Source organism: Lycium barbarum, chromosome 9 (assembly GCF_019175385.1).
Source record: "Lycium barbarum isolate Lr01 chromosome 9, ASM1917538v2, whole genome shotgun sequence".
NCBI classification, from domain to species: Eukaryota; Viridiplantae; Streptophyta; class Magnoliopsida; order Solanales; family Solanaceae; genus Lycium; species Lycium barbarum.
The window spans coordinates 120,200,000-120,224,846 of record NC_083345.1 but is presented as its reverse complement, the minus strand read 5'-3'; the positions used below and the strand labels follow the sequence as shown (position 1 = coordinate 120,224,846).

Sequence of the window (24,847 nt, the reverse complement as noted above, 5' to 3'; positions counted from 1 at the left end):
TTATTTTAAGCACAAAATGACTTATAAGCTAGCCAGTCAAACACTCAAAAAAGCTCAAAACAGCTTATAAGCTGTTTTCAGCAACTTATAAGCTAAGCCACACAGGCTCTATAAACCAAGACGAAAAAGGAAAGAAGTAAAAACACTAACGTGCCCTTCGGTTGACGTGGTTGAATTTGCACGACTAGTGGAGACTATTACAAATCTTAAAAGGGTAATATTGTCATAAACCCAAAAGCACCCAAACGAACACCAAAACTACGCCGTTTTACAGCACCACTATGAATGCCAACAACTTCCATTCTCACTATCTTTTTTCAACATTCCATCTTTAGGGGTTTCTTGGTAGTTGGTGTGGGTGTAAATTATGTGGCAATTAAATCCTGTATAAATAATACTCTACTTGATTAGCAGGTAAATTATTCACGTATAAAATTAATATGGTGTTTGGTTTGCATTTTAGTAACTCACATAACTAATACACGTATAAATTATAAGAGAATTATGTCTTATTTTATACAGAATAGAAAGTGGAATAAATAATTGTTGTTGTTGTTGTGAATAACTAAACTCGACAAACTAATCTCTACATACTCCCTCCGTCTCCATTTAAGTGTCTTGCATTCCTTTCTGGTTTGTGCTAAAGCGAGTGTCTCTTTTATATTTAGGACCCGTTTGGCCATTAGGAATTTTTCACTTTTTTTCGGAATTTTGTTTTTCACTTTTTTCAAAAATTAGTGTTTGGCCATCAAGTTGTATTTGGAATTTGAAAAACAAGAAAAACTTGTTTTTCACAATCAAAACAAGTACAGTTCAACAAAAAAAAAAAAATACTATTTGTAAAAATTATGGCAAAAAACAACTCCAACTCCAAAATTTCAGAAAAAGTTTTCAATTTCTATGGCCAAACGCCTACTTAGTTAGTTTTCCAATTTTAACATTCCACATGACAAGTTTAAGACCACAAAATTTAAAAGACAACACACATTTAGGACCACAAAATTCAAAAATCTATTTCTATTTTTTAAACTCCATACCCTATCAAACTAAGACACATGTATAATTCTTAATTCATAATTGTATCTATCACTCACTCTAACCAATTACCAAACGATCCTAATAAAAGGAGACGAAAAAGGCTACAAGTGAAAACTCCTAGTGTGCCCTGCGGTTGACGTGGTTGAATTTACACGACAAGTGGATCTTAAAAGGGTAATAACGTCATAACCATTAAACTACGTCGTTTACAGCACCAGTATAAATAGATACAAGCTTCCAATTCTCACACTCTTTAATAACATTCAACTCCGATAACACTCGCCGGAAAACCAGAAAAGATAAAAGAAAAACTAGGGTTTGTTAATTTTTGGCCATGGCTATGCAAGCTGGAGTAGGCTTAACTAAGATCGTATTTATTGTTGGAGCAGGTATAGACTAATTCATAGACTAGTGTGTTATAATTATTATTTTTTCAGATTTTTTTTTGGTTGATTTTGGTGAGTTTTGTGGTTTGATCTGATAATATATGTATATCATGTGTATATGTAGGGTATACTGGTACTTTGCTGTTCAAAAATGGTAAATTATCTGATGTGATAGGCGAGCTTCAGGTATTTCTTTAATCTAGTTTTCTTTAGCTTTGTGTTCTTTTATTCTATAAAGACGGTTGATTTGTGTATCTATGTGTGTAATTTATCTGTTATACAAATTTTCAATGAGTTTGAACCAACAACAACAATTACATACAAAGTGTAATCCCACTAAGTAGGGTCTGGGGAGGATAGGACGTACGCAGATCTTATCCCTACCTCTGTGGGGTGGATAGACTGTTTTGGATAGACCCTCGGCTCAAAAGAAGTGTAATCAAAGCAGGGTAGAAAGAAAAAATAACGACAAAAAAACGTTAAGTACTAAAATTTACCGAGACAAAATCATCAGTTTGGACATAGAATCTGGTCAAAGTTTTCTCAAAATATGCATTCATTTTTTTATTTTTTTTATTTTTATCTTGCAAGAATTAGATAAGAATTTCAGGTGAGAAAATAGTGATAGTCTAATGAACAAAGATGCCATTATTTATAGTGTAAAGTAATTTTTTTCAAATGAATTAATGTCACTACTAGTATGACTGAAATAAATAAGCTTGTTGATTACAGACACACTACTTTGTTGACATTTGACTGAGTTGTGCCAGTCAAAGACATTAAATATTTTTAAGACCGGTGTCATAAAGTTAGTCAAAGTTCTCCCTTAAGGGCGAATTTTATATCCCAAATTTACTGAAGTTCTACCTTAAGGCAGAGTTTGACTGCAAACTCTCCCTTATCAGGCAGAGTTTGATAAGGTTTGCAGTCAAACTCTACCTGATCCGGTAGAGTTTCATTGCAAAATCTACTCAAGGTGGACTTTCAGAGTTTGAAACTGAAGGCAGAGTTTGTACGCAAAACTCTGCCTGAAGGGAGAGTTTCCCTGCAAACTTTTGACTTAAATGCAAAACTTAGAAATACACTAATCATATTAGAGAAACTTGTGGATTGATCATAAAACACTAATCATTTTAGAGAAACTAAAATCAATACAGTAAATGGCTATAAAGCCAAAAGTACCTAAAACAACAATTTTTTTTTTTTTTTAAAAACTAACCACTCTCATGAAACTCATCAATTTGTCTGAGATAAGATGAAAGTGATGAGGATTCATCAGAAGAGGAATCGTCAGATATGATAGTAGGATTCTCAGGGAATACACCCTTAAGGTCCGCATTTCGTACATTGAATTCATCTCCCAACTCCTTTCGTTTTATTTTAATTTTATCCATTAAATTAAGAATTTTTTGCAACAGCCTTTTGAGCTTGGCCATATCAACCATAGAAGAATGACTGGACGAATCAAACTGCCTCGTCATCTTGTCAAATGCAGTATCAGTGCCATATTTCATGCGTTCTCTATTTAGACTTTTTTGGAAATAACCATCAGACAAAAATTTTGGTCTCATAGTTTCCCATTCAGATTTTATCAATTGCCATTTGTGCATGAGAGTTTCCATAGTTTCATTGCTTCCGCTTGAACTTGCATTATTCATTTTGAACCTGAAAAAGAAATTATATTGTAACCTTTGTTTTTTATGTTAATATGGATATGTATATAATCAGGGAGATGATGCTATTTATAGCACCAGAAGGCACCCTAAGACGGTAGTTGAGTGCTTATAAGTTCATTCAATAAAGATGGCACTTTAAATAGCATCTTTAAGGGCGAGCAGTAAGTACTCAACTACCCTCTTTAAGGGTGCCTTTTGGACTTGTCGAATAAAAAATATACTTCCATATTTTGCAAATTGTAACACTAAAAAATTGGCTTGGAAACGGGTTCCTTTTTTTTTTTTTTACAGGGACAAGTCAAATCCAATTTTTTAAGTTTTGCATTTCACAAATTATGCAGCGAAATGTAAAAGCTTGGAAAAGATAAGTACAAGAAAGCTTCTGAAAAGATTCTTAAAAAATTGGATTGGACTTGTCCCTGTATTAAAAAAAAAAAAAAAAAAAAAGAGGAATCCGTTTCCAAGCCAATTTTTGAGTGTTACAGTTTGCAAAATATGGAAGTATATTTTTGATTTGACAAGTCCATGACGAAAAGCTAGAAATAGGACTTGGATTGCTTAAATTTTTGATTTTACATTTCGTTGCATGTGCAAAAATAGAGATATCCAATTCTTTTTTGAAAGAATTAATATTTTCTTAGAATTGCATTCATCCATCTATAAATAATCGGACTACTTCAACCAAAAAATATAAACTTTCAACCAATATTCATCGTATTCGATTATCTGTATATCAAACTAACTAATTTCATTAATGTCTGAAAAACCTTTTTTCAGCAGATGGTTTAAAAAAATAAAAATAAAGGAGAGGGGAGTTCAAGAAACCCCGATGGGAGGGTCGGAAAAATAAAATTAATTACACCATATCTAGGGAAAAAAATTATGTTTGGTTGTTATACTAGCCGCATTCACAAAAATATTATGGTGTCCTTCACCCCCTGAAAAACGAACTGATAAATATCATCCAACTACTAGGAGACGCCGGACATATCATTGAAGGCGGGTTTCATGACTACAAGCCTCCCGGCATAGGCGTATGGGGGAAAAGCTCCAGTAGGTGAAGTTATATTCCAAGTGGTGCGACTATGAGGTGTTATGTCGTTGGCACGGTCTTCCGGTGGTCCAAGCATTATCAGCCACCTACCAAGCGAATTATCTAAAGGATGAAGCATCGGGTTATTTTGGCATTACACAAAGAAATATTGGAGTTGAAAAAAACTTTAGCCCTCCATCATGCTCTTGAAGGCCTTAATTTTGGAGGGACCGAGAAAGAATGTTGGTAAGTGTTGGAAAATGAGAAACTACATCGTGATAACTCCTACCCAATCTATCCTAACATGCCGGAGTGGAATGGCCAAGAAAAATATTTACCAGGAAGTGTCAATTGGGGGATACCGTGGTGCTGCAAAAGCCCGACGAAGGAAATTTTATTTGATAGCAATGGAATGAGAGAACGCTGTGAACTGTGGGGCTTGGACTACGACGCTCTCGGATGGGAGGGGGGAAAATCGCTCACCCGACAATGAAGATGGACGAGAGGAAGATGAAGATGAATACGATAGCATTAGCGGCGTTCTTGACACTAATGAAGATTAGAATACTTAGATTAACAAGATATCATTTATATTTTTAATGCAGGCGGATTTATGTACTTGAAATTCAAATTGAAATAACATTGAAAAATGAAAAAGGTACAAATGCAACACTTAACTAGCCGACATAGCAACAGAAAATGCTTATGGAAAATTATCTTCATCAGACATTTCGCAGTCCGAGTTCCAATCAGGTGTACCATATAACCCCATTCTGTGTCCCTCCAAACGCAACCATCGCAAACACATCCTATTATTTTCTTCGCGAATGCGGTTCAAAGCAAGATTTAGTTCTTGGGGTGATGTGAGTGGCATGCTTATTGCACGGCGTTTTGGATGATGTAGGCCACAACTTCTTAAATCGTTCTCAATATTATGAGTTTCATCCGGACGGTAGTTCCATTCTCTCCTCATCTTTTCCAGTTCAAAATGAAATGGTTTATGTGGGGGGAATGGTCCCGGAACAGGCTGCTCCATACCAAATTGTATGAGGACCCAACTCGACATGTGCCACTCTCGGTAGATTCCACAAATGAGTGGCACCTGCGCCCTCCAAATATCGTGACCATGTCGGCACCACTCCAGAAGTCCATTATTGATTGCCTCTGTATAAGGCTCCCGCACAAACTATGATAGCAAAAATATTATACAGTCATTTATAATTTATAATACAAATTATACATTTTTCCATTACAACAAACATCCATTATGCATTTTTACAAAATAGGGGTAGTTAAGTAAAGATTAGAACATTCAAGCAATTTCCTTCCTTTTGAATACACAAAACTTCCTTCCTGTGTTATCTGCTCCGATTTCTGCTATTATCTGTTATTTCCTGTGCTTTGATTATCCTGTGTTATCTGTGTCGCTTGCATTATTTCATTTTCATATCGCTTTGAATCTCTTATCCGAATCTCTTAACCTTATCTGACTTCTTTTTATGCTTTTATTGAGCCGAGGGTCTTTCGGAAACAGCCGTCCTACCTTGGTAGGAGTAAGGTCTGCGTACACTCTACCCTCCCCAGACCCCACGATGCGGGATTTCACTGGGTTGTTGTTGTTGTTGTTGTTGAATACACAAAACTTCATCATTTCCAAACCATGCAAATCAAGAAGCAAAAATTCTCAATAGTAGAAAGAGAAGCATGACCAAATCCTTGCTAGGAGCACTTCTTTTTTATTCAGTTCTAAAGCATAACAAGAACAAGCTAACTTGAAAATTCCATAATGGATTTTGATGGAAATAAAAACAAAATAATATGGTTTAGTAACCTTCTAGCCATTAAAACAAACCTAGACAAAATACTAATTGTGCTAAAAGAAGAAAATCTCATAAAAAATAGCACAACCAGTAGCAAGTTGTAGCAAATTAGCTATACTAGGTAGTGTTATAGTACAACAAATTAAAACAAAATCAACCCATTATCACAGTACGAGTTAGCAAAAACTGAACAAAATCTATAAAAACTCTATTGTTATATTTTTCACATTTCCTAGAAAATTACATCTTCAAAAAATTTTAAAAAGAAAAATACCTGATCATCAGTTAGGTTGTCTAAAACATAATACTAGCACAGCTCGTGCCTCGCTTTCATGAACTCCACGACGAGTCCACTTCTTTGTAAATACCATATCTCCTTCGTTTATTCTTAGAGGACGAAGTAATGGCTGCATGGGGATAATTCGCTCCCAAGCCCAAACCTGTATAAGTAAACTTAAATATATAAATATTTTTTCAATTAAATAAGACGGATAATGAAAATAGAGCAATATAATATTGAAATTCACGTACCTGTAACAAAGCAGTAAATCCACAAACATCATGGCTATTACACATCGAATCACGACATAGAGTATTGTACAAGTATGATAATGCCGCTGCTGCCTAAGCTTTCCCGCCCATTGCATCAAGGTCTCTTATGTCATGCAAAAAGTCTAACTAAGCAATGAACCAGTATTATCAGGGAATATCGTGCCACCAATCAGCCAAAGCAGGTACAACCTGACCCTCTGTTGCACCACAATCTCATCGGTGTGTCCATCAATGATATTATTCAAGGCAATCGAGGTTTCCAAATGGTTAGATAATTTTGTTATTTTCAACAAGCTACTACCTTTAATTGCTTCTGCTTAGGGCAACCAACCAGTAAGCTCGTACATCAATTGCTGCCACCTTAATTTAGTTATGTTTCTAACATCACTCTGCACCAATGGGTGGCCATCCACGGGAATGCCATATTAGACCTCGACATCCTGCAATGTGATGGTACATTCACCGGTCCGCATATGTAATGTATGCGTCTCTGGACGCCATCTCTCAATAAGTGCAGTGACGATTCCTTCATCATATTGCACATCACCTACCTCTAAAACTCCCCTAAATCCACACCTCTCAAACTAATTAAGGATGCGGTTATGTAAAGGGTGTTGCCTCACGTGATTCCAGAATTCATGATTCGCACGACGTATAGTTAAATACGTGTCCTGTCCAGTCAATTTCCCATCCCACACAGCTTGGGATCAATGCTGCTGTTGGAGTGTTAACACATCATAGTTTTCTGGACCGGGATGTACAGTAACTTTGGGGCGATCCATACCTACGACATTGCAACGTGAAGCCACTGCTGTTAGAATAATTGACAACCAAGCAAATTACACAATTATTTACTATATATTCAATAGGAAAGTCAACAAAGGTCAAACTATAAGATATATAATCACATGAGAAAAGAAAAAAATGTAATGAGAGTACAACTGTCAAAAATTAATTGCAGTTCGCTATGTGGTCAACGAAATGTAATTAAACTTTTGGTTAAGCTCATTATAATTAATTGCCATGATAGTATTCATCTTATATATAACTATTGCTTTTCTATTTAAAACAAACCATATGACTGGAGAGGGGATTAGTCAAATTAGTACAAGATGATTATCTACAACAAACCACAAGTCCAAGTTTCTCACAATTTCTTGATCTTATTCTTTTAATTTTTGAAAAGTAAAATTCTTCATGCTTATCAAGATAAAATAATCTCCAATGACTAGTCACAATTTGAACATAGAAAATGACCCAACAAATGATACAAATTTCTTTATGTTATATTTAACGATCTTACTTTCCTCACAATTTCTTGATTTTTTTTTTTAACTGATGTTCTATGAAAATGACTAACTAAAAGAACATTTTATAATAGGAATTTATACCTCTTTAATTAGTAGCTTCAACGATCTTTTTAGTATTTTAATTGCAGTTCGTTGACCAATGAACTTTATTAATATTTTTGAAAGTTTTTTTTAACTGAAGCAATAATTGAAATTAGCAACTATTGATTAATTAAAGTTGTCACTTTTGTTTTCTTTATTACAATCTACTACACTAAGTACAAGATATAAATAAATCAAAAAATTAAATATGAACTAATTTATAATGACTAAATAAAAAAATATGTGTAAAAAGTTATAAAATGAATAAATTAACTCAAAACAGTTTGAAGAAGATTATGGAGCAAAAGTTGAGGTATCCTTGTGATGGATTCGTAGAAGAAGAGAAAGAATGGAGAATGGAGGAACAGGTGCGGCGCAGTGATGAGTTAAAATGAAATTTAGGGTAAAAGTGGAGAGGTTGAGAAAACGGTAAAAAAATAATAATAAAAAAATAAAAAATAAAAAAATTTCGCTACACAGCCAGCAGCAGCAACAACAACAACATACCCAGTGAAATCCCACGGTGTGGGGTCTGGGGAAGGTAAAGTGTACGCAGACCTTATCCCCATCTCGGAAGATAGAGAGGCTGTTTTCGAAAGTTGTATGTTTTTCGCTAGTGTTGTAACGAAATCAGTAAAAATAAAAAAATCTGTTCCATTTCGCTAGAATTGTGGCGAAATGTGAAACAAAAATTTAATTTGCATTTCGCTATAGCTCTAGCGAAATGCAACAGTTTTTTTTTTTTTTTTAAACTGACAGAAAAGTTATTTTTTTTACCATTTCGTTGGATATCCAACGAAATGCCCATTATGGTATTAAAAAAAAAGGACATGCCATTTTTGTCTTTAAGCTTCAAAAACGTGCCATTTTGGATCAGGCAGAGTTTGACTGCAAACTCTCCCTTATCAAACTCTGCCTTAAGGCAGAACTTCAGTAAATTTGGGATATAAAATCGCCCTTAAGGGAGAATTTTGACTAACTTTATGACAATAGTCTTAAACGTATTTAATGTCTTTGATTGGCACAACTCAGTCAAATGTCAACAAAGTAGTGTGTTCTGTAATCAACAACCTTATTTATTTCAGTCATACTAGTAGTGACATTAATTCATGTAATTCAATGTATTTGACTGAAAAAAATTACTTTACGCTATAAATAAGGACTTCTTTGTTCATTAGAATATCACTATTTTCTCACCTGAATTCTTATCTAATTCTTGCAAGATAAAAAAAATGAATGCATATTTTGTGAAAACTTTGACCAGATCCTATGTCCAAAATGTTGATTTTGTATGTGTAATCAAAGCAAATGAAGTAACAGGTAGTAGTAGTAAAAGAAGAATAAGGTACTATGTGAATACTAGATAACATTACTAAATAAGGAGAGTCAATGAGCTTGAACCGGGTAATAAAAATTGCAACTGCCAAAAGGTATAATGATTTAGTCGCACTATGGCTTAATTTATATTCCATTAATTCCAATCTTGAAATAGATGGTTGAGTTAGTGTGAGAACTACCGCAAGTTATTTAGTATGCTTGTAAAAGTTACAGGTGCCATAGTCAGCTAGTGCTTATGAGCTACTTTATGAACAATAGTATCAGTGATCAACTTGGCTTTTCGTTGGAATCACTAATGCAAAGGGGTAAAAAGCTTCAATCACATAAACAACAACTACCCAGTGTAATCCCACACGTGGGGTCTGCGGAGGGTAGGATGTTCGCAGAGTTGCTGACCTTACCCCTTCCTTTGTGAGGTAGAGAGGTTGTTTCCGATAGACCCTTGGCTCAAAAGAAAAGTATCCGCCGCGTGATTGTAAGAAAAGAGACAGCAAAATAGCAAATGCTTCAATCACATAGTGGCTTAATTGGTATTCCATTAATTCCCCTCTCGAAATAGATGGTTTGAATAAGAGTAAAAACAAAACTAGATGAAGCTATCACGGGAAGTTATAGTATGCTTGTGAAAGTTAGCGGTGCCATAGTCAACTACTAACTATGAGCTACTTTATGAACAAAAACTGCAACAATTAAATAAAGTTTGAAAGGTTGTTTTGCACATTATGGTGCTACTATAATAAAGGTATAACCGTATAAGGAGTGTTGTTATAAATTGTAAAAAGGCTGGATCTAGTTGTCAATTTATAAACCGTTTCTTAATTTTTATTCACATGTGTTGAGCTTAAACGTTTCTTTCCCGATGTTTCTGGCAGAATCTGGTAAAAAATTATGAAAAATCAGGGGAATCAGATAGTGGAGAATCGGATGTCATTGCTGCACAGGTACCCAAATAATAACTAGCTTACTTTATGAAGGCTTAGTCTTGTCGTTGAGATTATTGTATTAAATATTAATATGCTTTTTGGATGATCAATCGAGCTGTGATCTGTTTTTTCTATCAATTAAAATTAACCATCAGAGCATACAATCTCAATTCTATATTTCAATTTACTTTCAGTAGAATGACATGAGCACTTCACGATTCAGTTTCTACGACATCAAAATTACCTATAATTTGGTTATAGTCTGCGCTTTTGCCTTCATTGTTTAAAGTGACGTGTAATTGATTCGTGAATTGCCTTTGTTTATCTTCTTTGGGGAGGGGGCAATTAGATCTGTTGTCTACTTTTGGGTCTTTTCCTCTCTCTATGGGTGGGGATGGTTCCCGCATTATCTAGATATCTTTGCTTAGGCAGGAGATATAGTTTCGTAATTTGTTATGGTGTTGGATAAAAGTACAGATAGATTTACCATAAAAATGTAAAATCTTCTGAAAAGATATACCATCGTTTGAGATCCACGGTTTATTGGTCGAGAGACTATAAGATAGTGGTGAGTGGTAGGATGATGATTATCCCGACGCCATTCTCCTAGGCCCTAGCCACCTCTCCCGTGGGATTTTTCTGTCGTGTATGGACGAGACTTGAAATCCACGGTGAATCTTCTTTACCAAAATAGATTAAAAAGTTCTCCCTATTGCACTTGTCAAAAATAAAAAGGTTATCACCCCTACTCCTATAGACAAACTATATATGAGCATGTGAGTTATTACATGTTACAATAGGACTTAATTTAATTCCTTCATTTTTCTTGTAGGTTCGTAGGTTGGCAATGGAGGTTCGACAGTTGGCTTCGGCACGATCAATTACTGTTCTAAATGGAAGTTCCAGTGGTATCTTCTTCCATTCTCTCAGTGATGTCTTCTCTGCTAGATTTTCTCTATCTTGCCTTAGACTTGGCAGAAGTTGTTTTTTATTAGATGGTGTTCCTTAATCTTAATCCCATTTTCCCTGGCAGGTAATTGGACATCTCTGGTAATGCCAGCTGCTGCAGCGGGTGCCTTAGGTTATGGATACATGTGGTGGAAGGTGAAGTAACCCTCAGATTCCTTATTTATTGATATTCCATCTCAAAGGAGATTGCCACTAGCCTGATGAGTACTAAAAGGAGGTTTTAAAAATTTATCACATTGAAATACAAGATATGCTTAGACTTCATAAGTGAAAGATACAGAGTAAAGATTCAGAAAAAATGTAAAACATCAATTTCTGGGTATTGCTTTTGATTCTTTTGGGATGAGTTCATCAAGGCCCAGGGTTCAACAATTTTTTTTTCTCAAGAGCTGAAAGGGTTCAAGAAAATTGGATTTGATCTTGATAATGCTTCAAGTAAGTTGGAGCTGAGGGAGTGATATGCTTGTTTCTGTATGTATTCAATCAACTGGAGTCAGGTTTATCTTAGACAAGAATCATTCCAGAATAGAAGTAAGCGAATAAAGATAGAAAGGAAAGCGAAAGACTCCATGTCTAACTTTTTAATAATTTATGCAATACCTGCCTTCTCTCATGGTGTCTAATTTCATTCCATTATCTTCACCTCGTTCTCTTGTAATACTGCAGGGTTTGTCATTCTCTGACCTTATGTATGTAACAAAAAAGAATATGGCAACTGCTGTCTCAAATCTGACAAAGCATCTGGACAATGTCTCCGAGGCTCTTGCTGTGAGTATACACCTGCTTTCTTCTTTAGTTCTTTCCCTGCAATGTTTGGCACATGGTAGCCTTGCCATGCATTCAAGTTATAAGTTTGCTCTTTTTCCGTTCTTACTTACGGTGATTATAGTTCTTCTGTAAAAACTTGATGTCCAATAGTGTACTGTTACTGCATTATGAGAACAAGAACCCTTACTTGCCCAGGACTCTTGATATTGGCCAGAAACCTGTTTTTTTGGTTTGTATTTTTCTAAATTTACCTTATCATATCTGGCCCTATTCTCTTAGGCTTTTGCCATTGTTAATTAACTTCGGGAGGAGGAAGAGGGAGCAGGAGTGGGCCCGGAGCCGAGACATAGAACTTAGAAACTACTTGGATTGATGTGTCCTACTACCTGGATTGATGGACCTCCCAATTTCAGGTCTAATTACTGAAACTCACCCAGTATCAGACCGTAGAGTACACCAAGAGTTATGTTGGAGATTATTGAACGATCCTATCTGGGCATGCACATGCATTCTTGGTTAGTTGCCGGTTCTGTGCATCACGGCAATATGTGCCACATGTTCCTGCTGCATAGGGCCCACTTTTCTCTGCATGATTTGAATCACCAGGGAGTGATTTATTTTAGCTGCCAAGGTTGAGCTTCAATTGATAATATAAATTGTGGACAAATTAGCTTGGTATGGACAGACTTGCTGGACAAATTCTTACTTAAAAATTCTGTCAGCTAGTTGGAATTTGTTGAGAGTACACATAGCAGCTGTCCACCAGAAACTGTGAGCTCAAGGCTATGTAGCGGGCTATGAAATATTAGTGTGGTCACTGTCTGAGGAATATTCCAACTAAGCTATACATAGGCGTCTGTACTTCTCTTCAAGGGTGACGTCTGTTTGAATGTGGAGATGATGCATCTCTTTTATTCTTGACTTGTTTTATTTCCGAGAAATAGGGGCTAAATTTGAGGGAAGCTTCATGCTAGTATCTGTTGGTTATCAAGGGTCCTGTTACTGTCCTCCATTCAGAGGAACATATATAGATTCATTACTTCTTTGATAAAATGTATATCAGAAAATTTTATCACTACATAACTTCTTCCCAACTGCACTTTGACATGCATTTTGTCAGCATTCAGCATTTTTTCTAAATGTTATAGATGTGTGGGTTTGTAATTATGTAAATGTCTTGTTGATACCATCCTTTCTTAGGTTCTGTTTTGTCCTTTGATCAGGCTACAAAGAGGCACTTAACACAGCGAATTGAGAACGTGGATGGGAAATTGGATGAGCAAATGGAGATGTCAAAACTAATAAGGGGCGAGGTGTGTAAATTTACTCCACCTCCTTTGTTGTCCTGGGTTGTGTATGAGACTTGTCATCTGATTTCATGGCACTCCATTATTTTCTTTTTGTGTTTCTCCTGTAGTGGAAATGTCAGATTCCTGCCTTCCAGTATTGACGATCATAAGAGAATCATATTGCTATTTTGCCTTGTCAATGTTAAAATCACAGAACAAAATTATATGGAGTGGCACCACTAAAAAAGGGAGAAAGAAAAGATAAGATAAGTGTGGAGTAGTTATAATCGGGTTTTCCTTGTTCTGGAACAGGTTAATGATGTGCGTGGTGATCTGTCCCAGATTGGTTTTGATTTGGATGAATTAAATAGGATGGTTTCTGGTCTGGTGAGTTCTTTTTTCAGGCATAAGGCTTTTCTTCGTATTTTAAAAAAAAAGATTGCAAGGCTTTTCTTTGCGTTATATCTAAAATTATGTGGAGTACAAGGCTACAAGCTTTTCTTAGTGGAGGAAAGGCAGTGGAAAAGTAACTGTGGTTTTATCTGTCATCTGGGCACTCTGCCTGTCTATATATATTACATAATAATCTGTTATGTGCGCTGATCCTTCTATACTGTATTTGGAATTGTAGGATGGCAAGTTACTTTCCTTGGAAGGCAAGCAGGTAAGGCGGAAAAAATGCCATTTCAGCTACTAGGCTACAAATTCTGTTTATTATAAATAGCCCCCCCCAAAAAAAAGGAACAGAAACAAGGCTTGATGTGCGGTTTCAGGAGTTAGTAGCGAATGCCTATTTTCCAAGGTGTCATCATAGATATTCAGTACTAAGTATTGCACTTATCGTTGATAACAGGACCTTGCAAATGCTGGAGTTATGTACCTGTGCAGTATTGTCAATGGAAAAAGGGTGAAGATGCCTGAGACACTGCAGGTTTGTATAATTGTTTGTGCGAGTAACTTCTTCCATTAAAATGATATTTCCCTTAGCTTTACACTTGCACGTATTGACTTTTGCTTCTAATTCTTTCCCTGCATCAGAAGACTCGGGGAGTGTGGATAAGTCTAGTGAACCAGATTAGAATTAAGTATCCTTATTCTTAAAAAACCTCCCTCACAAAGCTTTTAACATTTTTTCAAGTGAAAATACATGTCCAAACACAACTTCACACACTTTTTCAACTTAACTCAAATATTACTTTTTTTCAAATATTACTCAATTCATGTCCGGACCTCTACTTGATTATTCTCCATCAATCATAGGATTTTGTTGAAGTTTTTGTATTAGAAGCATGAAGAGAACCTCTTAGGAAATTTATAATATGATCCAAAGACAACAGAGTTGGATAACAATTTGCCTTTATGTTTCTGATTGCGGTCCTGGAGTGAGGGAGTTGGCAACTGTAAAAAGTTTCTAGGTATTTCAATTCCTAGGTATTTCATACTCTATGAACCTATTTTCCTTCTCCTTTTTTAGGTTATGACATTTTGATTGTTGATGCTGTCTGTCAATATCTTTTTTAATCAGAACTTCCTGCTGCAGGAACAGCTTAAAGTTGTGGGCAACTCTACACCTAGTCTGATGGTACTTCCTTTAACTTGAATATTACTGGATGCATTTTTCGTAGTATCTTTTCTTGGTATTTGCCTTTTTCATGCAGTTGCCGTGAGCTTGCGTTCATATTCAGTTTTGATGAACGTTAAATGGTATTTGTCATTTTGTCTTTTATTCAGAGAAATGAATCCATCAAGGACGTTTCTTCCAGTGGAAATCCCCAAAAAAAACTTTTGTTTGAAATTTATCAAAACTTATCTTAACAATTTATGAAAGATCCATTCCCTATTTGTTCCAGTGCATGGACTACTACTGGATGCTGGTGCCCTTTTTAATATCTCGGATATGTGTGAAACCAGCACCATACCTTTAATTGGAATAGCCTCTTCAGCATAAGGCTATTACATTCTCTACAACAACAGATTGTTTTGTTACAGAAGCACACTCTAATATGTGCATCATTTTTCTGAATAGAAATAACAAGTTCTGCAAATTTGGAGCAGTGAACAGTAGTATCCTTTGTAACGTCACTTGCATTTGACTTCACGTAATTTTGTTACAGGGCCTTAAAGAACTTGCGGACACCTTACCGCAGATAAACAGCAACAGGTTTATTACAGATGGCATTACTCAAGATGGTATTGATAAGTTGAGAGAGGCACCTAGACCCCTACTAAGGTATTGTTTCTTCAGTCTCAGAATTCTTTCTTCCTAAGTTTTAATGCCCCATCCACCAACATCCTCTCTTTTCCTTTTATTATGATCTCTATGACAATTTTGAGTTAACGATGCCTGCTATTTTTATCATCTTTTTGCTCCTCACTTTTGTTCTTCTCAAAATTTATCTGGGGGGTTGCGGGTGGTGGGGGGGGGGGGGGAGGGAGGGGGGAGGGGGGGGGGTCAACTAAATAGGTCTAGAATGTGCTAATATATCCTTTACCCTGGAGTAACCTTCTCTCCTTTTAATCATCTTTTCGTTCATTAATTTAACAGGACGGCCTCTACCAAGTGCTGATTAAGGGAAATATGAGAAATTCTATATTTGTTGTTTTATCCTATTTTTTCTGGTGTCACCAACCTGTTGGGAAGTGGGGTGGGTGTGATTTTTGTAATGAATGGCAGCTTCTTGGATTGCTTTTCTGGGTTATATAATACTAAGCTTTTTTTTTTTTAAACCATGTATGTAAAAGTTGTTCTAATCGCAGAGATTTGTACATGCTGAAATAAGAACATGCCACTGAGTGGTAGAATATTACAATGTTACATTGTTCATATTTCACTATTTAAATGTCTGGAGATCTGACTGTTGTCTCTTCGCAGTGGAATTGTACATTCTTTAGCTATTTTTGTACCTTAAAAGGATTTTTATTTTTGTTTGATATTCAAGAAAGCATCTGTCTTTGATATTTATGATGTTTGTTGCTTCTCCTTGGTGTCGTTGAGGTGTATTTCCTTCTGTCCTACTTTTATGGATTCATCAACTGATATGTTTGAAAATAAATTGTTTGATTGAAAAAGAACTCCCGTCGTCTCAATTTATTTAACATCATTTATTTTTTAACTTTAAACTTTTTATTTCACCCTCAATGAAATGATTTATATCTTTACGAAAATATTGCTGGTATATTTTATTTCACAAGTTCTAAAAGTCTTTCGTTCTTTTCATAAACTCATCGTTTGACAAAATAATGCCACATAAATTGGGCGCAGAGAGTATACAGTTTGGGGGAGTTCCTAAAATAGAATCTAAAGAAAATATTGCCAAAGCAAATAGAATGGATCCCAACATTTAAAGCAAAGACATATGATTGATGTATCGACTAATTAAGGTATTGCTTCAAACAATGCTTGAGGTAACTTGAAGCAAGAATAACATATTTGTTTATGAAGAATTATTTTTCTCTCCTGTCCTTGTATCCAAGTAACCAAAATGGTCTCTCACATTAAAAGAACATTCTATCCTTATTTCCATATTCTTCTTACCTTTTGAATAACTTTATAACATAATTTCCTTAACAAGCGTCTTATAAATTCGTTTTAGCTCCATATAACGAGCTCGAAAAGTTTACGATGTAGTAACAATAGCGTCTGGTTTAGATAAATGAGCGGGTCGGATTGGATCTGAGTGTGTTGAAAACGGGTTTAGACAAAAAAGAATAAGTAATCAAATTGCTTCACTTTTCCAGTGTGAAAATAATAATTTTGTTCTTGAACTACCCATTCAAAGCCCAATGACACTGATTCTTACATTTCATTTTATTTTGGGCTTTGACCAAACAGCAACTTATAGAAGAAAGTTGCACGAATTGTCTTTAATTTTTGTCCTTTAGCAATTGAACTTATACCGAGTGAGAACACAAGTTCTTTAGCCATGTGGAGCATAAATTGTGTGATATTATGATACGAAAATAAAAACTTATGTCCTGTGAAAAAGTTATTTGTTATGAGGGTAAACTTTAAAGACCAACATAAAATAGGACAAAAGTTCAAACGACTCCAACTTATTCGCCTTCTCCCACAATTACACTGATCGTTCTCTAGTTGAACAAATAAGAACGGTTACTCGACAAGTCTATCAATTTGGTTGTAGAAAATAACATCAATTAGCTACTTTGTCGATCTTGTTTTTGAAAAATAGTCAATATTTTGGAGTTTAGAATTTCACTAGTGACATTCCAAGATGTAATAGCATTCACTGGTCACCACTCAGCTCCTGTAATTGAAAAATGACCACTGTCTTGTAATTTCAAATTTCGCAAGTGAAATTTTAGACGTTTTCTTCGTGAATTTTGAAAATCCAGAATAGTGACTTATTTTCAATTACAGAGAGTGAAAAGTGACTATTTGTAAACTTTCCCAATTGGAAGCATGAATGACTCCGCCATTGGTTTTGGATTTGGGAAAAAGGAAAAAAGAAAAAAAAGAAAGTGATACTGGAAATGACTTTGCATTATGTTTGTGTTTGTTTAAATAAATAGTATGGTACTATCTTCAAAGAATTAACTGAAGGTGACTAAAAAGTCTTCAAATTACTAAAGGTGACGTGTGGGGCCCACCCCACATCAAAACCCAATTAAATTTGGGATTAAGAAGATTGGGGTCCAAAATGTAATGTTTAAAACTTCTTAATCTTTTACAAACTACAAAAAAAACCCAAAACACCCACCCATTATACTAAAACACCCACCCATTATTCAAAACATCCCAAACCGTTCCCTCCCCACAACTCCCTCGCACTTCTTCCATATTTCAAAATCAAAACTCCCAAGCAAACAGTTAATCTCCTTCACTTGAGCGTCTCTCATCTCTCCTCTTTTCTTGTCATCTTCTTCTTCACCCTCGTCTATAGGTGTCGCTGCTGCTGCTTCTTCTTTAATATCAAGGTAAAGTTTTTGTTTCACTTGTTCCAAAAGTTATTTGGTAGAAATTGATGATTTTGGTTGTAGAAAAATAAGAAGAAGAACATGGGTTTATCTTCAATGTTGTTTATTTTGTTGTTCCTTGTTCGAGAAACCCTTATTTGGGGTATTTGTTTGACTTATTGGGGTTTTTGCGTTTGTAAATAACATACATTGTTCTCAAATTATGGTTTTTTGTGATGTTTTTGTTCTTGTTCTCCTTAAGATTTCGAAAAAATGGCTTACAATCTTGTTGACTTTTTCGAACAGATGAGTAAGTTGCTGCAGCAACTTCAGCACTTGTTTGACAGTTGCAGACATTTGCTGAGGTTGCTTGCTTTAAAAACCTCTATTTAGTGTATTTTGTAGTGAAATACTGTCGTTGGTATTGGTGTTAGTGTTGGTGTTGGTGTTGGTGTTGGTGTTGATGTTGATGTTGGTGTTGGTGTTGGTGTTGGTGTTGGTGTTGTCCTGTTATGGTATGGTTTAGGAAAAGAAAGGATAAACAATTATTGCACATGCATTTGGTGTATTTTGTTTAACTTGTATGATTGTGTGTCTGTAGTAGACGATTCGTCTGTTGTCTTGGAAGTAGATGCTTGTTGTTTTGGTTTGGTTAAGTGTTTAGGAAAAGCTTAGATAAAATCCATCTTGTTGTTGTTATTGTTGTTGTTGTTGTTGTTGTTGTTGTTGTGTGTTTGTAGTGAAATAAATGGTTTTTTTCTGTTGTTGTCCTGGTATGGTTCAGGGTTTAGGAGTAGATATCCAATAGATGGTTTTTTTGTTCTTTTCCTAGTATTTATCTGGTTCTGTTTATAGAAGCTATGTCCAACAGATTTTTAGTTGTTGCAATAATTTCTACACTTGTGCCAACAAGTAGATAATATGTTGCAACAACTACAAATCTGTTGGATATAGCTTTAGTTTTTTTTTGTTCTGTTTGTAGAAGATATCCAACAAATTTTTAGTTGCCGCAACAAGTTATATACTTGTTGCAACAAGTATACAATATATTGCAACAACTACAAATCTGTTGGACATAGCTTCAGTTTTTTGGTTCTGTTTGTAGAAGATATCCAACAGATTTTTAGTTGTTGCAACAAGTTATACAGTTGTTGCAATAAGTATACAATATGTTGCAACAACTACAAATCTGTTGGACTTACCTTTAGTTTTTTGGTTCTGTTTGTAGAAGATGTCCAACAGATTTATAGTTGTTGCAACAAGTTATACACTTGTTGCAACAAGTCTACAATATGTTGGACTTAGCTTCAGTTTTTTGGTTCTGTTTGTAGAAGATGTCTAACAGATTTATAATTGTTGCAACAAGTTATACACTTGTTGCAACAAGTATACAATATGTTGCAACAACTATAAATCTGTTAGACATTGCTTCAGTTATTTGGTTGTGTTTGTAGAAGATATACAACATCTTAATCACTTATTCAACAACTGAAGAATCTGTTGTAACAACCTATTCACTTGTTGCAACAGTTACATCATTTGTTGCAACAAATTCTTCAGTTGTTGGGGAATTCTGTTACTTGTTGTATTTTGTTTGATCAAATGTTGCACTTCTTATTATCTGTTTACTTTGAATGATGCACTAATCAGTTGAAGCTTTTTTTTCTCCTGTATGTAGATAAAATGTCTCCAGCCAAAAGAAAAGTTGAGAAATCAACTGAGGGTCATAGAGATAATAAAAAAGCTAGAGTGCAATAATCATTAGAAAATCTTGCTGATTTAGCAAAATCTATTGTTGAATCAGCAAATATAGAGGAAAGAGACAGCCAAACTGACAATCAATCCTCAGAAAGAGAGGAAGTACATAACCAAGAAGCAGTAGATACAAATGAACAAAGTGAAGAAGAATTAGAAGATGAAGAAGCTGTTGATGGAGTAGATGGATTGGATGAAGATGATGAAAAGGACAGTGCTTCTGAAAATACAATTCACTTGTCGACGTTCATAGCTGAATTAAGAACAAAAAATAGTGTGAATGCCAATTTAATTGCAGAATCTTCTAGTAGATTGGACATAAATCATAACAGACCTTCCATTGCTGAGGTCGTCAAGGTTTTCAGTATTGACAAGTATGTCGTGAGGATGCCGTTGAATGAAAATAGTGATTTGACCGTTGATCTTACAGTCAAATCAGGCATGGGCAAGAACTTTGATATGTTTAGGCTAATTCTTAAAAAGCAGGGGTTGGAGGATTTCTTTAGGAAAAGCTGTTTTGCGGTGTATTTGGATCTGCCTGAAGAGACCGGTGCACGATTTCAAATGAAAATGGTATATGGGCTTATGAAGCGTAGAATTCTTTCGGATGCAAAGGATGAGCTTTGGATTAATTACTGTGGCATGCCGGTGTGCTTTGGCTTGAAAGAGTTTGCCATAGTTACTGGACTTAGATGTCATCCTTGTGAGCTTCCTACTGTTGTATTGAATAAGCCAGCCCGGACTAGCAAGACAGCCAAAGAAGCCAAGAAAGTAGGAAAGGGTGGAAAAGATAAGAGTGAAACTGGTTTGGTGGAGTTAGTTGGAAAAAGCTACAAAGGAGATAAGCTGCTTGTAGATTTGCAGTCCAAAACCATGTCAAAAAAGCATAAGCAGTCCTTGTGTTTAGTTTGGTTTGTGCACTGTGTTCTTATGGCAAAAGATACAAGTCTGAACATACCACTTGGTTTGCTTAAACTTGCGGAGGACTATGAGGCATTCAACAACCATGGATGGGCCGGGAAAGCTTCAAGTTGACTGTTTACTATTTATCGAAAGAGCTTAAGCCAACAGTGAAGACAGTCAATCTATATGGCTTCCCTTGGGCTTTCATGGTAAAGCATTTGCAATGTCAATTTCTTGTACTTTTTGTATTTCTATCATCATTCTGATTTTGCTGGTATCTTGTTTTCTAGGCTTGGGCATTTGAAGTCATTCCTCACCTCCGACAACAAGTGAAGGACTACCCTTCAGAAGTGTCTTTTCCAAGAATGCTTAGATGGCTGACTACAAAGAGCAACACAAGATTGAGTGTTGATCTTTTTAACCATCCTTTGGAAGAGGTAAGCCTTAAGACATGTATATAGAATAAACTTGGTCATCTGTTGGATAATGTCCAACAAGTATGACACATGTTGCAACAAGTTACTAATCTGTTGGACAATGTCCAACAAGTATGACACCTATTGCAACAAGTTACTAATATGTTAGACAATGTCCAACAAGTATGACACCTGTTGCAACAACCTAGTCATCTGTTGCATTTCATGATTTAGGACCATTTTAATATATCTACTTTTTTGTTGTAGGTTGTGCACCCGTGGCTTGTCCCGACAGTACGAGAGTTGGAGATGTCATTCCTTGCTTCCTTTGAGCCCTTACAATCTGTTCCTGATAAAATGATTGAGGGGATGAAATTAGAATTGGCTGGAGTGACAACCATCAAAAGGGAATCAGTTATGGTAGATGTTGGTGGTGGTGGTGTTATTGCTGGTGGTCAACCTGCTGTTGATGACGTTGCGGCAGAAATTGCCGGTGAAAAAATAATAGATGATGATGTTGATTTTGGTAGACAGACTCCAATTGGTGGTGTTGTTGGTGGACAAACTCCAATTGGTGGTGATGTCGGTAGACAAACTCCAATTGATGGAGATGTTAGTTGTGGCGGATTTGGTGGTAGATTTTCCTTTGTTGGTGCCGACACATCGAAATGTGCTTGTGAATGCACCTATTGCAAGCGGCGAATGGATGATTTGATAAAAAATGTTGAGGAGTTGGTGAAGGCACAAAAAGCCACAAATTCTGCTTTACAGAGTTTGTTATCCAAGAGGGGTGTCAATCCATCTAAGAAGCTGACCTCACCCTATACTCCTATTCGCATTCGCAAGAAGGAAAAAGCAATTCCCAAGGCACTTGCCGATGTTAGGTCAAGGAAATCTTCTACACCCCACAAGGCAGCTGCTGTTGTTGATCTTAAAAAGGTAAATGTGTATAAGCATGCAGATGCTCAAAAAATGAAAAAGCTTGAAAAATTCGCCAATGCCAAGAACAGCAAGGGTACGATGTATTCATTGCATGAATTTAAGGCCGATGACTTCAGGATAATGACAAGCATGGAAGATTGGTGGCTGGCCTGTATAAGTTTGAAAACAACAATTATTTTTGTTGAAACAAGTCTTATTTTGGTTGTATTAGTTGCAACAAGTTATATATTTGTTGCAACGAGTGGAACACTTGTTGCAACAAGTATTGGTCTTATTGCAACAACTCACTTAGTTGTTGGAGATTGCTTATAGCAGTTGGGTGAAATAAACCCAACTGCTGTAAGCAATCTCCAACAACTAGGAGAGTTGTTGCAACAAGACCAATACTTGTTGCAACAACTCACTTAGTTGTTCAGGTGACTGACATTCCTTATACTTTTAATGCAGTATGTTGATGAAATTATGCTCTTAATGCGTGTGAGGCAAAACACTTTCACTGAGCACTATGCTTCCACAGATATAATCTTGGATCTCAACTTCTACAATATTGTTACACCTCAGAACTTTGATTGTTGAGCGGTGAATGGACTAACGTTAGTTAAGGCGTAGATGAAGTCTCCACAAGTCAGAAGGGACAATTAATAATCCTAATTAGGATTCCAAAGAAGTTAGAAATAAAAAAGAACAGTTCGTCGAATGAACCCCGACGCAGTTCAGTGGAAGGGGAGTTCGACGGCCGTCCCTTGTACCGTCGAATCAGTCGACGCTTCGTCGATCGTGCCTTAAAGTGAAGTGGGGGTAAGGACCACTCGACGGAAATATCGACGCTCCGTCGTTCGTATCGACGGACCGTCCTCCACACCGTCGAGTGAGGGGAAATGGCAGATTGCTCACTGGAAATTTGATGATTCCGACGGACAGATTGACACCCCATCGATCCAATCGACGCTCCGTCGATCGCACCGTACATCACGGTCGGGACTGATTCCATGAATTAATATAAGACCCTTCTCCATTTTTATTTCATTTCACCTCCCACTCTCTTCTCTCCAAGAACTCTCTAGAACCTTCTCCACCATTCTTCCACAAGAAATCAAGGGAAAAGCATGGTCAACTACACCAAATCCATGAAATCAAGTTTGTGAAACCCATTAAAAGTGCATTTAACTCAAGAAAACCCAAGGGAAGTGAAGTAGGGTTTTGGTGCTAAAGGAGCAACTCCACTCAAGACTTTTTCAACCACTATCTAAGGTAAGTTTCATGACTTTCTCATGATGATTTAAGTGTTGATAAGTTAAAATACATGGATATAAGAAGAGTGTAGGAAATGGGTCATGAAAGGTGAATAGTGACATTGTTAGGTGAAGGTTTGAAATGAATCATAAATGTTGGTATGTTGAGATTACAAATACTTTATAAATGACATTTAGAACATGGAATAAGTGTTGTACGAGAAAGGACGCGATAATGGACTTTGGTCATAGCTATGAAAAATTGGGGTGAAATTGTGAAGTGTGGACAACATAATTAGATGATGCTTATTGTTTTGATATTATGATTGTTATTACGGATGTTGGGAGCTGATATGGAGTATGGAGGGAGGTAGTGTAAATAAAGGAAATGCTGCCCAATTTTCCCTAAAATTAGTAGCGCGTTCTCAAGGTCGAGTAACTAACGTTAATGCGAATTCTCTCTTGAAGGTAGTGACGTGACACGAAAGGAAAACAAGTGAACTATAGCGTAAGAGGCTAGTCCCTTCCTTCTATGGCATGAATCTTATAGCATGATCTCCCTTCTCCTTCATGAATTCTTAAATGCCGGAAGCTTATGACCCCAATTTGCTACACAAGGTAATGAGTTAGAGAACGTAAATGCTAGATGTCCATGATATAATGACTCCCAAAAATGTTCATGATGTCATTCATTGCTTACACTCACCTTATGCCCTAGTCCCTTCGAGGTGAGGCAGAATGTTAATGAGTGCTCTATAATGGTATCGGGGAATCATGACCCTACGTCACCTCGATAAAGCATAGTCGTCCTTGAGTGTCCGTGCATATATTCTGATGAGCGTATTGTAATGAGTATATTATGATAATGAGCATATGATGATGATGATACACCGTACCTACATGGTCGGGCAGATACATACACCACTATAGTGGGCAGCTTACACCCCGGACGCGGGAGGCCTGGACGCGGGCTATGATTATTACACCGAACCGACATGGGCGGGCAGTTTATGCATTATTACACCAATCCGATATGGACGGGCAGCCAGGGGCGGACCTACATTTAAAAATCTGGTGCTCAAGCACCCATTGAATAAAGTCAGAGTATGTGTAGTTATATAGAAAATTTAAGCAAACAGATATAATATGTCAAGAAGCACCCAGCAAACAAAAGGTCTATTGGGTGCTTGATTAAGAAATGGTAATGGAGGCTCTAATGAGGCAGGGGTTGAGAGTTCGAAACTCACTCCTAACAAGTCTTTTTTTTACTTTCTTTCTTGTACTCCACCCCTCTTTTTGCTGAATTTTGTTCCAACTGGGGGGAAAAAAAAACTCCAAAGCCCAATCCTTTCTAAATACCAAAATTCGTCAATTTTGTTCACGCCAGTTGCATTTTTCATCACAATTTCACAGCGTCCATTTTATTAATATGACTTTTCTCATTAATTTGATCATCATGTTAAAATAGTTGTGCACTTCTACTATGTGATTGGCAGTAACTA

At 36.2% G+C, this 24,847-nt stretch overlaps 2 protein-coding genes across 3 annotated transcripts; both read left to right on the top strand.

Annotated features, from left to right (window-relative positions):
- The first annotated feature begins 1,258 nt into the window (after positions 1-1,258).
- LOC132609689 (uncharacterized) lies at positions 1,259-16,050 on the top strand. 2 transcript variants are annotated; one of them, XM_060323798.1, is made up of 13 exons: positions 1,259-1,427; positions 1,549-1,610; positions 10,107-10,175; positions 10,990-11,065; positions 11,191-11,261; positions 11,793-11,894; positions 13,118-13,207; positions 13,496-13,570; positions 13,815-13,847; positions 14,037-14,114; positions 14,730-14,765; positions 15,298-15,413; positions 15,729-16,050. In XM_060323798.1, exons 1-13 carry the CDS (start codon positions 1,373-1,375, stop codon positions 15,748-15,750), a joined length of 885 nt encoding a protein of 294 aa, XP_060179781.1. In that variant the 5' UTR covers positions 1,259-1,372; the 3' UTR covers positions 15,751-16,050. The 2 variants fall into 2 exon arrangements, with proteins under 2 accessions (XP_060179781.1, XP_060179780.1); XM_060323797.1 differs by having other exon boundaries at positions 1,269-1,427; positions 14,724-14,765.
- Positions 16,051-19,781: 3,731 nt separating this feature from the next.
- LOC132612368 (uncharacterized) lies at positions 19,782-21,153 on the top strand. The gene is made up of 2 exons (XM_060326642.1): positions 19,782-20,964; positions 21,046-21,153. Exon 1 carries the CDS (start codon positions 20,240-20,242, stop codon positions 20,885-20,887), a length of 648 nt encoding a protein of 215 aa, XP_060182625.1. The 5' UTR covers positions 19,782-20,239; the 3' UTR covers positions 20,888-20,964; positions 21,046-21,153.
- The last annotated feature ends 3,694 nt before the right edge of the window (positions 21,154-24,847 follow it).

Coding starts and splice junctions, on each gene's coding strand:
- LOC132612368 (XM_060326642.1), top strand. CDS start 20,240: ATGCCGTTGAATGAAAATAGTGATTTGACCGTTGATCTTACAGTCAAA.
- LOC132609689 (XM_060323797.1), top strand. CDS start 1,373: ATGGCTATGCAAGCTGGAGTAGGCTTAACTAAGATCGTATTTATTGTT. Junction 10,176..10,989: donor CGGATGTCATTGCTGCACAG/GTACCCAAATAA, acceptor TTTTTCTTGTAG/GTTCGTAGGTTGGCAATGGA. Junction 14,766..15,297: donor ACTCTACACCTAGTCTGATG/GTACTTCCTTTA, acceptor ATTTTGTTACAG/GGCCTTAAAGAACTTGCGGA.